General features: G+C 42.3%; 1 protein-coding gene across 3 annotated transcripts in view; it reads right to left on the bottom strand.

Annotated features, from left to right (window-relative positions):
- The window catches only part of SLIT3 (slit guidance ligand 3), a 520,423-nt gene that overhangs the window by 69,089 nt on the left and 429,078 nt on the right, over nucleotides 1–22,256 (bottom strand). For all 3 annotated transcript variants that reach the window (XM_061348428.1, XM_061348427.1, XM_061348429.1), the window contains exons 25-27: nucleotides 19,789–19,860; nucleotides 10,606–10,769; nucleotides 6,501–6,625 (exon numbers count right to left, since the gene is read on the bottom strand). In XM_061348428.1, coding sequence (XP_061204412.1) covers nucleotides 6,501–6,625; nucleotides 10,606–10,769; nucleotides 19,789–19,860 — 361 coding nt within the window. The remainder of the gene's footprint in view (nucleotides 1–6,500; nucleotides 6,626–10,605; nucleotides 10,770–19,788; nucleotides 19,861–22,256) is intronic.

Below are 22,256 nucleotides of genomic sequence, written 5' to 3'. Positions count from 1 at the left end.
TCTATGTAGTCTCTAATTCAACCAATATTAGCAAATGAGAACAATGTTTTTGGTACCTTTAAGGGCCTATTTATTTTAAAATACATGTTACAGTGACCACAAAACTTTTTCTCTCAGGCTATCATAAGCCAGTGCCTCTTTTTTTAACATGAACACTGTAGAGAAAGTTATAAAGACTGGATATTCGTATAGAAACCATAATTCCTATTAGTAAAAAAAAAAAAAAAAAAGAAATAAAACAAAATACAGATGTACTTTAAACTTACTGTTCAAGGCAATTAACTTATGCCTAACACTTAAGCTACTGAACGCAGCCTGCATGACAGAAGGGGGACACATGACATGCAGGAACCCAATGAAGCCTAATACTCAATCTAGACTGGCATAATACCATTTCTATTAACAGGAGAAGGTTTACTCTCACATAATAAAGCAAGTTTTCTTTCAGCTTAGTCTCTTTACATCAACTTCTTCAATTCCATCATCCCCAAAGGAAAGGGGAAAATGAGGCAATTAACCTTCTAAGGCAATCTTTGTTCATATTTTGGACATGAATCGTCAAGTCCAGTCAATTCCAAGAAAGCCTCAAGGATAACAGATAGACAATCACAAGAGAATCTAACAGCAAGGATTTTCAGCTGTGACCACCTACTTCAACTGACTCAAATATGCAGAAATGGTGGGATGCAGAAAATTAAGAGCTGGTTAAACAGAACTTGATTAAGCAGAGTTATAGCAACCAGCAATCACTTGAAAGGCAGACAAACCACACGTGAAGAAAAATCATGATTTAGAGTAACAGGACCAGGCAAACCTAAGAACAAAAGCCTGAAATTCAGACTAAATGCCAATAAAAACTTGTCCTTTAGCCTGGGAAAAGAAAGACTGGAAGTCTGGTCTCTTAAGGCATTTAGAACTAGACCAGAAAAAAAGCAGTAAAAACAAAGTGAGGGGAACTAGTCCACATTGAGAAAGAAGTGAATGTGATGGTGCCCACCTGGGCTTACTATTATTCTGATGCAGCAGTGATCAAACACAGCAAATGCCTGAAGCTGCTCAACATCTGCTTTCTTGTTGGTCTAAGAAAAATGGTAATACTTCTTCAGAGCTGGCTCTATTGTTAAGAGCCCTCATTAGGACATGCCACAGTATATTACTGTGTTTTACAGGGCTTGTGGTGGGTGCACACATGCCTCACCACCTCCAGCCAGCAACTGTGGTAGTAATCCCTCCTTAAGCCTTTCAGTTTTATACTCTTCTAGATGTAAATCTCATTTTTCTTTACAGCTACTATAGCAGAAAGGGTAAAAAGAAAGAAACACAAGTCTGATGCATACTAAGCTTTATGGAACAAGCGTATGCAAGAAAACACTGATTTCTGCAGGGTTTCTTTCTGCCCTAGGACCATTATATGAAATTATAATCACCTACTGCTGACACTGGTGTTTGCCCTAAAAATCCATACATAAACATAGGTCTACTCATTTTACATGGCCACCCATTACCTCTCACCCCTAAAGGCTTTTTGCTTTACCTTACTAAGAGTGGAAAACGCTTCTTCAACATTCATTAATAAGTATTTTACGTATTGTTAAAATGAGCAAACAAAACATAAACCACCCCAGATCACATAAACACACACTCCAGGAGGATTTATGAGAATGAAAGTTCAAGGCAGAATCACCTTACACAAACAGTATTCTACTGCACTGATTTCTTCATATGAAAACTTGGCATTGAGCTCACATTCCAGTGCCTGTCCCCCGACTCTGACACTTGTTGAGGAAAGAGGCCAAGACAGAATAACTTGTGAAGGCAGAGATGTTTGCTCTCCTGTCTCACGTGCCATGAGTTGAGGCTGGCTTAAGAGTTCCTTCCAATTTCTCCTCCTTTTGCAAGTTCAACTCGAGCATAGATTTGTGCTCTGAATAATGTATATGGGGACTTGCATGCTCATAATAATAGATCCAAGGAAACAAAAGCATGGAGTTACACTAACAGCATTAGCCTAACAAACCAGTCAGGGACTCTTACACGGCTGGCATGTGCCAGCAGCCAAGCTCCATACATTCACAATAACCCCCCCCAAATCAGCATAACTCAAAGACTGGCCCACTGCAATAACCTTGCACTGTCTTGGCCTTGAGCTGTAAGAGCTGCCCAGAATGCCCACAGATGAAGAACCACTGCCATATCTGTGTTTTCAGATCAGGTCTGTGTGGAATACTGCTCAAACAGCCAGTACTCCAGGACTGTGACGAATGATTCATGTAATGCTACAGAAGTACACGGCAAAGTGAAAATTGAGCAAACTGCATCTGCCCATGCTCCAGGGAAATGCCAGGCCACAGGCACCCTCGCAAACAAATGATGCAGCCAGTGCAGCACTGAGTTCATGCTAATGCAGTGGGCTCTGTACTGATGTAACCTGCACATTAGCCCTGTATGAGCAGTCACAGCTACGACAATCGGCTCAAGGGCTGGCACACCAGCTCTGTGTACGACATGTGATAGACATGAATCTCATGTATTCCAGTGACATTCTGCTCTGAGAGTCTCAATTTCTAACCCTGTTTCCAGGGATGAAAGCTTGGCATAGGGGGCGGGGAGGAGGAAGACTCAAATTCCTATTGTAACTTTGGAGCCAGCTTCCTCACTAAGTCACATTCTGGCTTCACTAGACTGCCTCCCGCCACAAGGGTCTGGCTGTAAAGAATACCATCTCCCCCAAACCCAAGAGCTTTACCCATGATTTTCCAATTGTACCTGTCATTCTGGATGACTGGTGAAATTGTCTGAACCCTTTTGAGATACTGTAGTGCTGCTGGAAAAGTCAGGACACTGGCTGAACTCAAAAGCGAGGTGAAGAGAGTTGGATAAAGTTTACAGAGCAACTCTACCAGATATGATCAGGATCTGTTGCCTCAAGTGTTGGCTGTGCTAATTTTACCTGTCTTCACTTTCCAACTTCAGACAGCTTTTGGTAACAGCAGTGCCCAGAGTTGACAAACATCCTGTATCCCAAAAGCTCAGGCTCCCATTTATCTGAGCAATTGAGGAGGCTGTGGTGATGCCTGGGCAGATAGTGTGTGTCATGTTCCAGACTGGCAATGTTCTTCTATTTCAGATAAAATACAGATAAAAAAACTTTCTTAAAAAAGAGATAAAAACCTCTCTTTCCCCAGTTCTACAAATAACTCTATTTGAAAGAAATAAAATTATTAATCTTTTGTTGTTACCACATTTTGAATTTTTTTTTTTTTTAAAGATGAAAGACACAAAAATCAACCCCCCCAAAAAATCCAAGAAGGCATTTTCAGAATATAGCTATAGCAAACTACACTGTTGGTTTCACTCACCTTAGTTTTTACTACACCTGTTCAAGTAAATCCTCTCAATGGCTTATTGATTGCAAGTTTGATTATTCTCTTGAATTCTAATACCCCTAAACTTGATTGTACAGTATCAATGGGAGTCCATCAAAACCACACACTCTGAAGGATAAATGAATTACCTCACTGTCTAACCCACACCTATTATTTAAATTATCGTTCAAAGAATGCTATGGAGAAGAGGAAAAATGTGGTCGTGAAAACTAAGACTATAGGCTTTTGAGACTACAGTTCACAGAATCCCAGACTGGTTTGGGTTGGAAGGGACCTTAAAGCTCATCCAGTTCCAACCCCCTGCCATGGGAGGGACACCTTCCACTGGAGCAGCTTGCTCCAAGCCCCTGTGTCCAACCTGGCCTTGAACACTGCCAGGGATGGGGCAGCCACAGCTTCTCTGGGCACCCTGCGCCAGCGCCTCAGCACCCTCACAGGGAAGAACTGCCTTATCTCCAACCTGAACTTCCCCTGTTTCAGTTTGATCCCATCACCCCTTGTCCCATCAATAAAGTCCCTGATGAAGAGTAGAAGTACTGGTAGAAGTTCCTGATTCCATCAGGCATCAGACTGGCAACTGGTAATTCAGGTGCCCTTCTGCTAGTTGGCCTACGTTTTTTTCCCTGAAGGCTAGCATGAGCACGGGGAGCCCACAAAGCAGTCTGTAACTAACTTCCCTTTCCAGGGAGCTTTAGCAAGCCGTCAGCTCATTTGAATGAGCTTACATTTGGAAACTGGGTGGGTTTTTCCCCTTTATTGATGCACTCTTCCACACAGGATTTTTTTCAAAATCTACATCAAACAAGGAAAAACAAATGCTGAGAGGGCAGATTTAGGGCAATTTATCAAGGTCTGGGAAATAGCTTCCAGATGGATAGAGCTGTTTGGTGCTGGCCGGTGAGAAGGAAGCAAGGTATTGTTATTGAATTAGCAATGAATCTCTGGTGGAGAACTGCATGGCAGATAGAGTGCTCCTTTCATATGGTTTGCATTTGGACTTGTCATAGTTCATTTTTATTCAAAAACCTGTGCTAAAGACACGCAGTTCTTTTTTGTTTATTAAATTTCCCCCAATTCCCCCGGTACTGTTACCCAGTCAGTATTTTTCAACTCTGCTCTAAGTGCCATGTCTGGCTCTGTTTGCTCTTTGCCATGCTTGGATGACAGCTTGGTGCTTACAAGCTCACAAGTGGTTTTAGGCTTTACAGTCACACACTGAATGTTACCTGAGAAAGTGTGAGAGAGGAGAAAAGCTGGATGCTCAATGAGATGTTTAAACTGAGTAACTTCAAGAGTTTATCGAAACCAAAGCAAAAGGATGCATACTGAGGTCTAATGCACACAGGAAAGTGATTGCTAATATAACCAGAGGATTCTTCTTGTTAATAAATCCTCCCTTTGTAAACAAGTCTTCTAGCAGTATAAATGCATCTATATGAGTGCATTTCCTAATACAGAAATACTGTAAAAAACAAAACAAAGAAACAAAACTAAGGACAAAAAAATGCTCATAACCAACAAAATTCTAGTTTGAATAACCTAGATACCTCAATATGTGCCTTACAGAGTAAGACTCACACAAAGATTTATGCATTTCCTGCTGGTTTTGAAAGCGTTTATTTTTCCAGTTACCCTCACAACCACCTAAGTCACACCTGAAGCATTCAACCTAGTTTACGTTACCATCAAATTAAAATGACAGTTCTTCTATTAACCTGAAGAGAGAAACTGCCATAGTCCCTCACTGCAAAGACTATTACCAAGCAGTTAGTTTCAGTTAAATGAATTTCTGACAATGTAGAAATCTTTTAAGATCCTAGAAAAGTTGCTGCTGATATGCCAATGAGGAGAAGGATTTTTAATTACAGGGCATTTCCAATGGCTTTTTCAGTTATTTAGGACAACAGCTGTTTTTCTGAGTACTGGGTGTGGGGGCACTGGGGTGAAAGACAGGAAACACACTTTACATCTTCCCATTTCCACCACAATTACTCTGTTACCATTTGGGATGTATCCTGGGCAAACAGAGAAAGGAAATGGCAATTTCATCAGAACCAACTGATTCCTAAATCCTACCTGAAATGTAAGATGGATATTTGTGCTTACTTCCCACATGTATGTCTGGTTTTACCCTTCTTTTTTTCCCCCCTATAATTCTTATTCCTCTGTGTATTATGAGCATCTGCTTCAACTGACCAAGACTCTGTAAGAAAGATGCAATGCGGCAAATAGAATCACAGTCTCCAGGATGCAACCTACTTCTTTGGCCATAACATCCAATCTCCGCCAGGCTGTGAACATATCATATGCCTCATTTATTACTTATACTTAATCCTTCAGCTACTGACTACTGAGCTAGGTTTCCAGTTATATCAACTCTGAAACAAAGTTTTGGTAGCCTCAAGCTCTCATGATGCAGCGTTAACAATGGCAGTTACATGTCACTACTGAAGAACCTGTATTACACAATGACATGATTTTCTGATTTTCAAATGTGCTCTAAAGAAGCTGACCCTGAATGCTCACACTGCTCATCTACCAGATTTCTTTTGTGATTTGCACATCACTCTATGGACATTACTACTCAGAAGTCAAGGGACAGCTGAGCTAGTGGTTGTGTCTGACCAGTTATCTTTCTGCTAATCAGGTTGTGCAAGATGCATAGCAGGTATCAGCTTTCTGTCACCATGGACCAAACTGGCCCTTAATTCTCATCTGAACTGCCTCTTCTTTGACCTGGCAGCATATGAAATGGTTAACTTGCTGCTGACAAAAGAAAGAAATTAAAATGAAGATAAAATCAGAGAATGCCCGAGGTTAGAAGTGCCCTCTGGAGATCCTCTGGTCCAACCACATAGCCCAAAGCAGAGGCAACTACAGCAAGTTGCTCAACTTCAATATCTGTGTAGTCACAGCACAAAGAAATGCCTCCCCAGTTGTACAGGATAAATCTGTAGCAGAGCACAGTCGAATGATCACACGCAACCTGCATGGTTAAGGGATCTTTTGAGCTCAGGTGCCTATAAAATTGACTTCTCGTGGTACAACAACTAAGATAACAGAAGGGGTGGGGAACACTTGACTGCTTTTCATGTAGTTCATCTGTAGTCATACCTTGAAGCCAAAAGGGCAAGTGCATTGATAAATCTCCAGTGGATCATTGTTGCACGTCCCATTGTTCTTACATGGGTTGGAGAGGCAGGGGTTACACTTGGACACAACATTGATATCCACCGGCTCTGGAAAGGCAAAACACAGGAGTATTAATAGACAACTGGATTACAAAATGAATAGTTCCCATCTCACGCATGCATTCTTTCCTAATGCAGTATTCACCCTGCGCTGGCACAAACTCATGTGCTGTGGGTGCAACTTTACACAACAGCATGGGATTCCCAGGGTTCAGAGAGCTTCCAAGTACTAAATAAAGTGCTAGGCAAGCCTCAATGATGCTGATATTCTCCTGGACATGCAAACATCAGCTCTGAAAAAACATGCTGGGAATCTCCAGAGAGTGGGCTTATATAAATACAAATATATATATAAATAATATATATACAAAATTGCTTTCAGCAATTTTTCCTTCTCTCAGTGCTGGAAATTCTGCAATAGAAACCCCTAGGGAACTATAACGTGACATTTCTATGGCTGATAACAAGAATGAAAGTGCAGATGCAACAGCAGAAAAAGAAAACATGCATAAGAAAGGTTTAGTTAGAGGCTTATAGAAATATTTAAGTGCAAATGTTCTACCATCCTTAATTTTAACAGAGGCCAAAACTTATTTTCCTCCTTTTCTGCCCAGAAGTTTGATTATCAGCACATAGGCAAATATGAAAAGATGTAAACGGCTGCAGGTAAATACACATGGCTATATTTAAACCATTTAAACCACTTTTTTAAACAGAGCCCTTTCAGAGAAGTAGTGATGTTTGTGGCTGAGCAGGTAAACAAACAGACCAACACAAAGCTAAGTACATTTGGGGTACCAGGACAATCCATATGTTATGGTTAAGATTTTACAGAAAACTAATTTAGACAGCTATACTTAAAGAAACAGTGATTTTGAAATGGCTACATTTCAAATAACATTGAGTTAAAGGCTTTTACACACAAAAAATGAAACCTACCACTTTTAAAGGACTTAAATTTCATCATTCAGTAAAGATTCTAAATTAATTTTATTTTTAAGGAAATGCACCTTAAAATAACTTAAAAATGGTCCTGTCCCAATCAGAAGTGGGCACAAATTTTCTGTTATTGCATGATAGATGATAAGGTCTAAATTGTGGAACATCCTAAAAGTGAAGAACAGAAGTTTATCCTAGATATCAGAGAGAACGTGATGCTCTAGGTGGTTACCAAAAATCCCTTCCAGTTAAGGATTTGTTTTGGACCATCCTGTATGAGATAGAAACCATCATGATTAACTGAATAATTGCACGCATCAACATTGGGTAAAACTGTGACAGAGATGGGTACCAAGGAGCCTCAGCTGAGAAGCACCTGCAATGTAAATATATGTCCTTATCTTTTACAGACAGTGGTGTTATCAGGGCCACTGCCTGCAGAGTGCACTATGCAATAATGAGGACAAAATACACAAGTAACAAATCCAAACACTGAAATAAGAGATTGATGTTGTCCTCTTCTGTCTTTTTGTTTCTGTATAACTAAATGCCATACATGTTTTTAACTTGAAGTTAGGACAGCAAGAGGAACTAACATCTGAATTTCTGGCACTGACAGGGGGTGGAATGTGACATAGCTGAGCTACTTTTGTCTTGAAAGTAGAATATATGAAGAATATACAAAGGTAGCTCCTCAGAGAGCTCATGAGAAGGCAGCACTGCTGCTCTTCTGGATTTAGAGGTCACTAAGCCAGAAATTGTTCTATTATGTATTTATTTCATAATACACACACATACATTTCCCATTTATTCCTATGGCATAGATCAAAGCTAATCAATGCAGGAGCTAATAAGAACAGTGTTAGTTCCCAGCAGTTAAGTAGTTCCTTAGTTTGCCCTTGTGGATTTGATTTATAAATCCATATAGCAAAATGCCCTCAGCCCAGCACATTCCTTTCCTCTACTGCATAACTATGAGGGCAATTTAATAAAAAGCAGAGCTGAGTGTGCATGACTTGCACATTACATACTTCTATTTTCTTGGCTCTGCTGAGACACATAACCTTGTGCTCAGTCACAGGCTAAACCCAAAATTTTAACTAGAGTAAGTTACACTCCACTTGGTTTCAATGTCAAAGTTACTGGAGGTCACAGAGGACACCTAAGCACTACGTTTATACAAGCACCTCAAGGTACCCAGCTCAGGCTTTAGGGCCTGGGGGCTCAGCCCACCCTGAGCTCTGTGCTAACACTGCTTGAGCTAGGACTGAATCTACAGAGGCTGAAGGACAGATAAAGCCTTGGACACTGTCACCCTACACGAAGTCGTAATCTTCCGCTGTCACAGGCCATGCTCATGGCTCCAGCCCGAAGGCAAACCTGCCCTGGACACTGTAATAAATCCTCTTGCTTTACCATAAAAGAGCATCATTGATGTCTGACAGGATAGCACAACACATTGGATCTTAACCATGCACATGGGAAGTGAGTTTCATCAGGCTACCAAATCATGCATTTCTCTTCAAAATATGTGTATTGTGATAAGAGAAAGTAATATTTTTCTATGGCTTGGAGTTCCTTGGAGTATACTGCAACTTGTCCAGAGTTCAAAGACGACCTCCAAATCAACACCTTTTTTGTCCTTTTCTATTCAGCTAAAGTAAGGCAGTTAGACAGCACGGGAGACAGCTCTCCAGCTTTCTACTGGACAAAACTAATATTACCACGAAAAACACAGTAGTGTTTTTAATAGTCTGGATCATGTATTTACTTATATCTTGCCTAAGAGTTGATTGCTTAGTCTTGAGAGAAAGTAAGCGTGACTATTGATCTAGCACAGTTTCAGAATGAAGAAGTCATCTAGCTTCTCTTCCTGGATTAATTTTCAGACCCTATTTAGCATGTAAATATGATCATTTTCTTTGTTTCAGTTTGTGTGAACAAGCACATTGGTATTTTTAATATTTTAGAGTATAGTTGTACTTCACATTTGAGAGTCTGCAGTTGTCAAAATTATAGTCACAATTCTGCTAGTTTTGAAACTGACATTTCAAAGTAATTAAATTATAAGGTTACAGGTATTAAAAATATATTTGAAAGTACACAAAATGCAGCTCAGGCTTGGAAACCTGCATACTAAACTTAACACAATCATTTGTTCAGCAGTTTAATCCTAGCCTCTATAAAATCACACTGCTGAGCAGTACAGCAAATGCGCATGGCACTCCAAGAGACATAAAACCAGCCTTTATGCCCTCATTTCCATTTCTAAGACCCTTTCTGCTATACCTTTTCTACTGTAAATACAGCTTCATCCCTATGTACTTGCTGGTAACCTGAGCGAACCTCCAAAACTTACTTTACAAGAAGAACATTAGTACTATTCTTACTGTAATATTGGGATATAGAAGTATATCCAAACCTACCTAATGAAGTAGTAAGCTACTTACTTTATCCACAAAGTGTGCTCCTTGTCCTTGCTCTACCTGCTCTCTACTGCAGCATACTCTTACCAACAAGGACCCCTAATCGCCCATAGCTGCCCCTCACCCCTCTCCTGAAGGAATGTGTACTCTATTCAGATATGAAACATTTGTCATAACCCCCAGTTTCTATTGCAGAGCTGATGAGGCCAGTTCGCAGATCTTCAAATGCAAACGTACATTTGGCAAATACTTGTTCCAGAAGAATTCTCATTTTCCCAGTTTTCAAGTAAAGGTACATAATAACCAGAGTGCTCTGCATTTTTAAAATAACTCTAATTTTACCAAAGTTTTCGGGTGTAGGTACAAAGCCAAGACCAATTTATTCGCTCAAATAAGTTCTAACAACATCCTATACTCTAACTTGCCATTATATAATCTGGTGCAGCAACAGGAACACTAATTCTTTGAGGTTTGCTGGGTTTCCTTCCAGCACTGATGTTAACTACGCTTTGTGGAACAAAATGCAACTTGAACGTAACATGATGGTTCAGAAGATAAAAGCCAAACCTGACGCATGCCCAAACTCACTTTGAAACCAAAGAGTTCCCAAAAGTACAGAAATAAAGCACTGCATTTGAGGAAAAGCCTCCAGCTTGCTCCTACCTTTGCACTGGAAGTGGTGCGTTGGTGTTGTGAGCAGCAGTCTGTCCACCATGGCATCGGGCCCGCTGCAGCGGGCTATCCCCGGCTCCTTGTACCCGGCCTTTACCCACTCGGAAAGCCAGCGGAGGTTGCAGTCACAGTGCAAAGGGTTGGTGCCCAGAGCCCTGGCAGTGTAAATCAATGAGCAGCAGTTATTTTGGCTTGCAAACAAAGACAACATCCCTGATCTCACTCAGGCACATTCTATTCTACCCTTTTCCAGGAATGTTTTACTTCAAAATGTGGGAAAGATCTTTGGAGTGTACAGGAAGCATTGTAGATTTATCTCTTCCAGTATTCCCACTCTTCTCCTTTCTTCCCATCATTACTTAGGAGGTTGTATAAATACCTAACAAGAAATCACTTTTTCCAAACTATAAATGACTTTTTCAAACAGTTGTGCTTTAGCAATGCCTCCAGATATATTGCTTTCATCACATTTATCACATTGGCTTATTCTACTTCAGTCTTTGGCCTTCATTAGCATATTCTGGCAGTGAATTGTGTAATTTAGATTGGATCTGAGGACTTGTGTTACTGTCTCCTCACCAGATGAAACATATATACAGAGGATACCCCTGTTTTACAGACTGCAACCTGGTGTCTGCTAAGTTTGTTTATGGCTTGAAAACACATTTCCTGGTTAACTCATCACTTGAGTTAGGTCAGATGGCTGAAGCAGATGTACTCACACAGTGAGTCATGGAGATCTATCCAAAGGAAAACAAACCTTTTAACCTTAAGTTTAGGTGCTGCCTTGCCTCATTTATACTATTTTTTCTCTTAAATAAAGTGTCTTTTCAGGCAATCAGTCAATTCCCAACAAAGTTCAGACTTCAGAAAAATAAGTTTAACAATGAATTTCTGAATTTTTGAAGAAATGCATGTTGAAAGCCTGAATTTGTTTTGATGGAAGTAAACGTAAGGCTTTAGCTGTACAACACCTGAATTGCCATGGGAAGAAATTTAACTGAATAAAGACTAGCACTGGGAAAAGATACTAAATAAACCAGTATGTTAAACTGAATTTTGAGACTTCACTTCTATCTGCACGTTATAAACTATTTTTAAGATAGTATTTTAAACTCAAGCTTCTTTCAAATAAAACCAAACTATATCAGACAGGATATTAAGATAGAAACCTCAGTAAATTTGTTGATACATTTCTATTAGTGACTAATGAACCCACTGTGCCCTAGACAGATTCATAATGGGAGTTCATAGGTTCAAACCCTGTCTAGGGCTCATTCATCAAAATTAAACGTGTACTACAGCACACTATTAAAAAATATCCAGCCATTCCTTCTGTAAATCCATTGCTTACGATGGAAAAAAACCTACTGAGTTGACTTTCTGACCCTGTAACTGTGATCAGCCTGCTCACTTGGCCAAGGTCAAACAAAATACAGCAGTGAAAGTTGGACCAAGGCATTCACTTTAGCTTTGAGCAGCTTCCATATATAAACTGGAAGAGGTAGGACAACAGAAAACTAGTAACGGTGCTAATTAATCTTTATAAACTACATTGGAAATAAATCATAGAATCCCAGACTGGTTTGGGTTGTAAAGGACCTTAAAGCTTATCCAGTTCCAACCCCCTGCCATGGGCAGGGACACCTTCCACTGGAGCAGCTTGCTCCAAGCCCCTGTGTCCACCTGGCCTTGAACACTGCCAGGGATGGGGCAGCCACAGCTTCTCTGGGCACCCTGTGCCAGTGCCTCAGCACCCTCACAGGAAGAATTTCTTCCTTATCTCTAACCTGAACTTCCCCTGTTTCACTTTGAACCCATCACCCCTTGTCCTATCACTACAGTCCCTAATGAAGAGTCCCTCCCCAGCATCCCTATAGGCCCCCTTCAGATACTGGAAGCTGCTCTGAGGTCTCCACACAGCTTCTCTTCTCCAGGCTGAACAGCCCCAACTTTCTCAGCCTATCTTCATACAGGAGGTGCTCCAGCCCCTGGTCATCCTCATGGCCTCCTCTGGACTTGTTCCAACAGCTCCATGTCCTTCTTATGTTGAGGACACCAGAGCTGCACACAGAGCTGCAAGTATGTACAGAGTACTCCAAAGCTGCTCCATGGACACTAGAAATTATTACCATAATGTTGTACAACTGCAGAAATGATCACATGTATCTTTCTGTTCTTTTGTTTGTGATTTTGATTTGGGTTGTTTTGGTTTTGGTTTTTTTATTATTAATTTCTAGGAATTATTTCTAGTGAATTACTGTATTTTCATTCATGAATTCTAACATATTCTGTTTCTTTGCCCATTATAGCAAAACATTTCCAGAAGACAAAAATATCCTGTGCTGTAAGGAAATACCACCAGTAGCATTTTCAAAATGTTGTGCAGATATTTCTGTTCAGACACTGGGTTTTTTTTGAGGCAGCCTAGAATAAAAGTCCATTAAAATAACTCTAGCCATGATCATGTGGAAAAACAGAGGAGGGGACAGCTTATTTTTATAGGTAACTAACATAAATCTGAGGAAAGTTGAGCTGATTCAACAGGATTATTAAACTGAGCTGTTCATAAACCCCACATCTGACAGGAACACCTGCTGACAGCATCGATTCCCAAAGGCTTCTTTGGGCAGTCCCTGGAGCACCAAGGGGGCAGGTTATGTGTGGGCAGCATTAGGGAAACTGGGTCGGTCTAGAGCTTTGTGCACCAGTGAATGGTGAGTACAGCAAATGCAAAGACTGACCTCACTGAGGTCTCATTTCTACCCCAATAGATTTTGGGTTCTTTTTAAGTATCAGTATATGTGGTCCTTCTGTAGAGCTGTAACATTTTTATCATTGCCTTGGACTAAATAAGTTAAGTCATGGCTTAGATGATCCTGTGATTCAAGTAAATAAAGTAATATATAGTAAACAGAAGCAGTTTGTGTTCACCCCACACACACCTCCCTCTGCCTTTAGCGAGGTGTATCAGCTACACAGTTTGCTGTAACAGTCACATTACAACAACGACAACATGTTTACAGTGTCAGTTGCTGAGGTGAGCAGCTCGAGAGAGGACGCCTTCAGCACCGGAGCGCGGCAAGCTCAGCGTGCAGGAGCCTCAACTCAGAGCGACGAAAGCCACCGAGGGAGCCTGGAGCACGGAGTGAGGCGAGCAGGGGCTCACAGGGGGCGGGGCCAGGAGCAGCGGCACCAGCCCTGTGAGGGTAAAAACCTGCCCCAGGGAGCGCGGGGAACCGGGCCGGTCGAGGCAGTTTGCGCGGCAGTGCGAGCTGGATGGTGAGCACTCGCCTTATGGCCACGGCCCGGTCTGGGAGCTCTGCTCTGGCTGGCACAGCGGTGGCCACCGTAGGCACCCAGACAGAGCCGATGAGAGGGGAGGCTGCGCTGCACAGCTCGGAGTGCAGAGAGTGCCTGCGCTGCTCTGGTGAGGGAAAGGTGCACAGTGGGCACGGCTGCACTCGGGGCTCCCTGGTGCAGGTGCTCCTGCAGCAGGGGCTGAGCTGCGGGACGCTATTAACAGACTGCAAGAGGTCAGGGTAGCTGAGAGGAAGCAGGAATGCTTGCTTCAGGCCCAAACTGTGCAGGGGCTTCAAGCGTCCCCTGTAGCTCATGGAGGAAAGAAGGAGGCCGTTAACCCGCGAAGATGGGAAACAGCAACGAGAAAAACAAGGGAGGAAGAGGACAATTAAAAGCAAAGAGCTTCCTCTTAAATCCTGTTCTCCCCACCCAGAACTGCTTTGCTGTCCTGCAGGGGGCTCATGAGGAAACCCCTCGCACCATGAGCTGAATCACTGGTAAAGAAGATTACTATTGGTGCTGCCAGGAAAAAGCGGGTGGTCATAGTAGTAGGGGACTCTGCTTTGAGAGGGAGAGAAGCACTCGTCTGTCGGCCTGACCCATTCTCAAGGGAGGTGTGTTGCCTACCTGGGGCATGGATCAGGGATGTTGCAGAGATGCTGCCTGCTCTAGTAAGCCCCATGGACTATTACCCACTTCAGGTGATACATGTGGGTGCTAGGGATATATAGAGCAGCAGCCTGGAGAACGCAGAGAAGGACTACAGAGCCCTGGGAGAGGTGGTTAGGGGCTCTGGAGCTCAGATAGTCTTTTCAACAATTCTCCAGGATACAGGGGGGGACCTAATAAAAGCTGGGAGGATTAGCCAGGTTAATAAATGGTTAAAAGGGTGGTGTCATAGTCAGGGGTTTGGGTGTCTTGAACATGGGACCCAAGTTAGTAGGCCAGGCCTAGCGGGGGCTGGTAGAGCTGATCAGTTTTGGTAGGAGGCGTGCCAGACTGGTCAAGGAGGCTTTAAACTAGATGTGTTGGGGGAGGGGGGCATCATTCCATCCCAACACACCCAGTCAGTTGTCAGCACCTATAATAAATGCTTGGACCAATGTAGAGATATTCCGGCTGCTGCAGCCAATGAGCCAGCTTCATTTGGAGCTCAGCTCAGATGCCTCTATACAAATGCCCGTAGCATGGGGCACAAACAAGAGGAATTAGAGATGCGTGCTCATCTATGGGGGTACGACATTATAGGCATCACAGAAACATGGTGGGATGGCTCCTATGACTGGAGTGTTGGAATGGAAAGTTACAGGCTCTTTAGAAAAGACAGGCCTGGCAGGCGTGGAGGGGGAGTTGCCCTTTATGTTAGGGATAGGCTGGAGAGTATCGAACTCTGTCTGGGGACAGGTGAGCAGTTAACAGAGAGCTTGTGGGTCAGGGTTAAAGGGAGAACAGCAATGGGAGACATTACTGTGGGGATCTGTTACAGATCACCTGATCAAGAGGAATCTGTGGATGAAGCACTCTATAGGCAGATAGGAAAAGCCTCACACTCACAGGCCCTTGTCCTTATGGGTGACTTCAACCACCCTGACATCTGTTGGAGTGACGGTACGGACCGGCAAGCAATCCAGAAGGTTCCTCGATTGTGTGGAAGACAACTTCCTTCTGCAAGTGATAGAGGAGTCGACAAGGAGAGGTGCCATGCTTGACCTTGTGCTCACCAACAGGAAAGGGCTCATTGGAAATGTGGCGCTCCAGGGCAGCCTTGGTTGCAGTGATCATGAGATGGTCAAGTTCGAGATCCTCAGGAGAGTGAGAAGAGCGTGCAGCAAGCTCACTGCCCTGGGCTTCAAGAGAGCAGACTTTGGCCTCTTCAGAAACCTGCTTAGTAAGGTTCCATGGGATATAGCCCTAGAGGGCAGGGGGGCCCAAGACTCTTGGTTGATCTTCAAGGATCACCTGCTACAAACTCAGGAGTGTTGCATCCCAACTAGAAGGAAGTGCAGCAGGAGGGCCAGGAGACCTCCTTGGATGGATAAGGAGCTGCTGAGGAAACTTCAAGGGAAAAAAGAGGCTTATAAAAGGTGGAATCAAGGACAGGCGGCCCGGGAAGAGTACAGGGATGTCTGGGAAGCTAGGGACCAGGTTAGGAAAGATAAGGCCCAGTTAGAATTAAACATGGCTAGGGATGTTAAGGATAACAGGAAAGGATTCTATAATTACATTGCAAATAAAAGACAGAAGACTAGGGACAACGTGGGCCCTCTCCGGAACCTACTGGGAGAACTGGCTACCCTGGATTTGGAGAAGGCTGTGGTTCTTAATGACTTCTTTGCCTCAGTCTTCACTGGCAAAAGCTCTGACCACACCACCCAAGTCTTGGAAGGCAGATGCAGGGACTGTGAGAATAAAGACCTTGGGCCCACTGTAGGAGAGGATCTGGTCTAAGACCATCTTAAAAATCTGAACATGCACAGGTCCATGGGTCCTGATGAAAACGATATGCGGGTCCTGAAGGAGCTGGCAAATGAAGTTGCTAAGCTGCTGGCCATCATATTTGAAAAATCGTGGCAGTCAGGTGAAGTTCCTGATGACTGGAAAAAGGGAAATATAACCCCCATTTTCAAGAAGGGGAAAATGGATGACCTGGGGAATTACAGAGCAGTCAGTCTCACCTCTGTGCCTGGCAAAATCTTGGAGCAGATTCTCCTGGAAGGCATGCTAAGGCACATGAAAATCAACAAGGTGCTTGTTTGATATGCTCAGGGAAGGAATGCCATCCAGAGGGACCTTGACATGCTTGTGAGGTGGGCTGAGGCCAATCTCATGAAGTTTAACCATGACAAGTGCAAGGTCCTACACCTGGGTCAGAGCAATCCCAGGCCCAGCTACAGATTGGGCAGAGAAGAGATTCAGAGCAGCCCTGCAGAGAAGGACTTGGAGGTGTTGGTCCATCAGAAAATGAACATGAGCTGGCTTCAGTGTGCGCTCGCAGCCCAGAAACCAACCATATCTTGGGCTGCATCAAAAGCAGAGTGACCAGCAGGTCGAAGGAGGTGATCCTGCCCCTTTATTCTGCTCTCGTGAGACCTCACCTGGAGCATTGTGTGCAGTTCTGGTGTCCTCAACATAAAAAGGACATGGAACTGTTGGAACAAGTCCTGAGGAGGCCACGAGGCTGATCAAGGGACTGGAGCATCTCCTGTATGAAGACAGGCTGAAAACACTGAGGCTGCTCAGCCTGGAGAAGAGAAGTTGCATGGAGACCTCATAGCAGCCTTCCAGTATCTGAAGGGGGCCTATAGGGATGCTGGGGATGGACTCTTCATTAGGGACTGTAGTGACAGGACAAGGGGTAACGGGTTAAAACTTAAACAAGGGAAGTTTAGATTGGAGATAAGAAAGAAGTTCTTTACTGTTAGGGTTGTGAGGCACTGGAATGGGTTGCCCAGGGAAGCTGTGAATGCTCCATCCCCAGCAGTGTTCAAGGTGAGGTTGGAGAGAGCCTTGGGTGCATGGTTTAGTGAGAGGTGGCTGTGCCCATGGCAGGGGGGTTGGAACTGGATGATCTTAAGGTCCTTTCCAACCCTAACTATTCTATCCCTTTCCAACCCTAACTATTCTATCATTCTATAATTCTAATGTAAATGAAATATGGTGAAATTTCCTTGCAGGCTTTAAACAGCTATGGAAAAAGCGATTGAAGTATCTGGATCTCAGTGGTGTTCTTCCAATTACAGACCAATTTAAAGCTATTACAAAAAATTGATGAAGACAGAGTTTTGCCTATGCTACATGAATATTTATTTGCAATTCTAAAGGTTGATTGATACTTCTTCTTCCTTGCCCCCAACTGTACTGCTGCAGAAGGCCCAGGGTGGTGACCCTGCTCACTGCCTTGGGAGTCAGCCTTCTCCAGCCACCACACCTACCTTACTCCTAGCCACACAGCTTGTGTATTTACATAAAACTTTGCTCTCCCTTGCATTGTGAGTTTGATGAGTAGCAATTCCTTGTATAATTTTCAACATTATCCCAAGTGCACACTTCCTCCTTGAAGATCTGTATATCAGGAGGTGCTCAAAATGAATTTATTCTCAATTATGTATGACTTTGCTTGGATAAGCACAGATTATTCTGGCATGTGAAAATCAAAACCATGGTGGTTGCTGAATGTTTCAGGATCCTTTTTAAGAAATTGGAGAGCACAATTGCACTGTAAAATTCAGTTGCTCAACTGTGCAAATTACACCCCAGACAGGTCTTATTTATTTTATGGATCCTATTTATTACTGTTCATTTGAGCTTTGTGTATTTTACATTTCTGGCAGCACATATATCTAAACAGTGAGATGCACTGCTTGTATTGGGCCAAAGGGGTTTTTATCACTCCCTAAGGTGAACAGTTTACCCAGGAAAACTGTATCTGCACTTCATTTAAAGTAAACTCTGAGGAAAATCCAAACAAATGGGGCATGATATGTTTATCTCTTGAGTTCTAAAAATACCCTCAGAAGCCAGATTCCCAGTATGGAAGGTGTCACTGTGCTTCCAAGAGGAGGTACAGGGCTTCGGCTCAGCCTTGCATTCCAAAACAACACACAAAATTACTTGACTGCACTGGGAAATGTGAATACGAAATACATTTTGTACAGAACAAGTATTTTCTCTGACTTGGATACCATGGCATAAACTTGAAACAGAGAAGGTGATTTCTCAGTTAAAATTGCCTGAGTTGCTCACATGATTTCTGTACCTACCAACCTGAGATACATTTATGTTTTGTTGTCCAGGGGGAAAGGGAAGCAGAAAGCTATTACATAAAATAAGCAGCCTGAGGACATCCAGAAAATACATAAATATGAACTGAACCGTGTGTTCAGGTGAGTGCTCTGGAGGGCATGTTTGCACTTGCAAAGAGAGAAACAGAGAGAGAAATAAAAACCTATGTTAAATGCACACATATCTGTATGTCTTGACGTGTATACATCAGCATCATGTCACGTGCGTGAGGGCAGCATCAGAATCAACTTGTGCACCAGCCACTTCACAAAATTACCTAGGCATACCCCGGCCTCTGGTTACTTCAGCACAGTAATCAGGAAACATGCTACCCCAAATTACTGTTCCTTTACATCTACTGTCTAATGATGTAAAGTCTTATCACACATCTCACTGCAAAGCCATTTTCTGTTCAACTCTTTTGGCACCAAATGTTACACTTCAGGTTTATTTTGTAAGAATTTCAGCTCTTTGTCTTTACAGTTCTTTCATCAACTGAATTGTGTTAAAAAATATCCTGGACCTCCACGAATACCATAGTAATTTCCTGAAATAGCTTGAAATGTCTAGTGATTCCTGCTAATTATGGAATGAAGTATTAATGCTGTAAAATGACCAATTTCTATATGATTAAATATATGTCTGAAGTAGTGATTCATCAAGGAGTTCATATGCTGACAGTATTCCAGTATGCAAAACATATGACACTTATTAAGCAAAGAATTCACATTTGCTTAATATTTGCTCTTTGTGGGAGGTTTCCCGTCTCACTCTCAGACCATAACACACTCTGCATTTCACACAGACAATACTGAAAGAAAGCTTTAAACACAAAGCCCACAGAGGACAAAACTGTCACATTTGCTCGCTTAGTTTTCCTGAAGAAAAATATTTTGGTAACTAATAACAACACATTCCAGCATTTTTTGATTTCCTTTGAACAGATGCACCATGAACATCCACAGCAGAATACGGAAAGTGAGCAGGAAAACCAGACAAGCTGTACAACCTTTAATTTGGAATAACATGTACTGTTATATAAATCTGAAACCCTCAGTCAAACAGATGAGCCCAGGCAGAAGTACTTACAGATGGGACAGGGATACGAGGTCGTTGAAAGAACCTTCAGGAACACTGGAAATATCGTTTCCATGGAGTGTCCTAGAAGAGGGGAGAAGCAGGATGAATCAAACCACCATATCTTATCTGCTCTCTATAGGTGAAGGAATTAGGGCTTACAAAGGGTATTTAAGTCTATTTCTTTGAGAGTTTCTATAAGCTTCACAACTCCTGAGCTTCCATGCTTTACTACTTCTACTTCTAGATTCTGGCATTTAAAATAATGATCCCGTTGGAACTGTTGGTGACTAATGTTTTCAATTACAAAGGTGACATACTATTTATGCTATTAAAAGTGTATTGATGACAAGTAGAGCCCCACATACAGACCTGTATTCGCTTATAGAATCCCATTAGCCAGAAAGACAGAAAAAACAGAACAGGGAAAACAGGAACTGTGGAAGTTAAATTAAGTATTGACTTCAGGATGATCCTAGGAGAGAACAAGGGTCCATGAGGGCAAATATCACTGCACCTTCACTTCCTACTTTCTTATTCTTACACTAGGAGATACCTCTTTGTGTGGTATTTTTACAATCTGTTTGACAAATACATTTATGCTACCAGGGAAAATACTTGAACTCAGTTGTTTTAGGCCATTATTCATGCTGTGCAAAGAAACAAACATATTTCTAGCAGAGTTTTCAGGATCCTTGTGAAAGGGTTTTCCACTGTTTCCAGGACAATTGAAGCAGCCACTTTATCTCTTTTCTAAGAAATACATTTATGTGTGTGTTACATAGGTAAGTATAATCCTTGTATTCAGAGTGGCAGACACGAATAAAACTCATTATTTGTGATTACTTGTGGTTTTCATTGCAATTGTAGCTGAAGGCCCTGCGACAGGGTAGGGCACCATCACAGATGCTTTGGCAGACAAAGAGAGCTACAGTCAGATGGGAAAACATGCAGCAAAAAATGAATGTGAGGGAGGGCACAGGATGCTGGGGGGTTACAACTACATGAAACCCATTGAGAAGATATACAGTCATGTAAGATTTGATTTAATTTGATTTATAAATAAAATCAGCTACTCAGCTGCTGCATCTTCCGCATCACTAGATAACTACCTGGTAAAACAATAGCATAGAGAAAAATAGTTATAGTTTATCCTAATTTTTCTGGTTTGCATGTCACTGAATAGTAGTTTACTACTACTCATAATAACAGACAGAAGTCATAAGGAGCCAACAAGAGTCGATGCTGCTGGATCTCACTAGCTAATGTTTTGTTTTGTTTTTTTTTAAACAAAAGTTGGTAGAAAACTTGCAAAGGAAAAGGACATCAGTATTTTAAAGTTGTATTTTTGTATTTTCTTTTGCCCTTCTCCCCTGAGCTGGCTCAGTTCTAGCAAACTGCTATATTCTTTATGGCCACTTTCCCAGGGCCAGGAATTACTGTCAGTGCTGCAGACGTGGTAGAGGAGGGTGGAAAACAGAAACCTGCTGTCAGTTTTGTAGCAGTTCTTTCCCTGGAGTCATTTATTTTCTAACTCACCTGGTGATTTGTGGAACACATCATCACATCTTACCTTCCATTTCTGTGACTGTACAGATTCTTGAAAGGGTGCACACTGAGCTTATTTAAAACCAACCAAACCTGTGGGCCCATGGAAATACACAGTAGCCCCAGATGAACATAAAACCATCTGGGTTTGCATCCTTTCTTCCCCAACATCACTGTAAGCTTCACCAGGATGTACACGATGCTTTATAACTCTTACGAATTCTTCCTTTACATGGTACTTTACACCAGCATACACACAGCAAGGAAAGCCAAACTTGCCAAACACACCTTGTCCTGCCTCCCATGAGGATGGGCCCTGCCATGGGGCTGTGAAATAGGTGAGCATAAGCAATGTTACCATGAGCACATTTCACAGCTGCTTACTGCAGCTGCAGTTTCTAATTGTACCACAAAGCTTTTCTATAGAGCATGAAACCACAAAAAGCTACGGCAGAGTTATCCTGCTGGCATCTTTCTCTAGTTCTTAATGCCAGTACATCAGAAACTTCCCCTTCCAGCATCCTGGGTCTGAGATTTTCTTTTAAGCATACCTAGGTTTTGGCTATTAATAATACTGGCATGTAAGGATAGATCTCCAAGCAATTCATCTGCACAGGAAGGATATGAGCTCCCACACAGTAACTCCAGATAAAGCACACTCACTAATTCTATACAGAATGACCAACTGACTGAGACATACCCCACAGCTATTAAATAAGAGTTAGTTTTTGTTGGTATGAGGATGCAAGATCAGGCCTGATCAAAAACTTGTCATCCAAGTGTTTCCTCCTTCAAAGAAATGAGCACTTTTGAATAAGCATCCACACAGAATGAGCCTATATTCTGATCTTTTGAACTACTTAGAGGTGTGCAAGACACTCCTCTCTGAACAGACAGCAGAATGTATATTTATCTTCCTGTCAGTTCAGTTG

This window comes from Neopsephotus bourkii, unplaced genomic scaffold, assembly GCF_033783945.1.
Source record: "Neopsephotus bourkii isolate Nb327-2 ecotype Australia unplaced genomic scaffold, CSIRO-AGI_Nbou_v1 NB_357, whole genome shotgun sequence".
Lineage (NCBI taxonomy): Eukaryota > Metazoa > Chordata > Aves > Psittaciformes > Psittacidae > Neopsephotus > Neopsephotus bourkii.
Note: the sequence above shows the minus strand (reverse complement) of the source record. Positions and strands in the feature narration are given on the sequence as shown.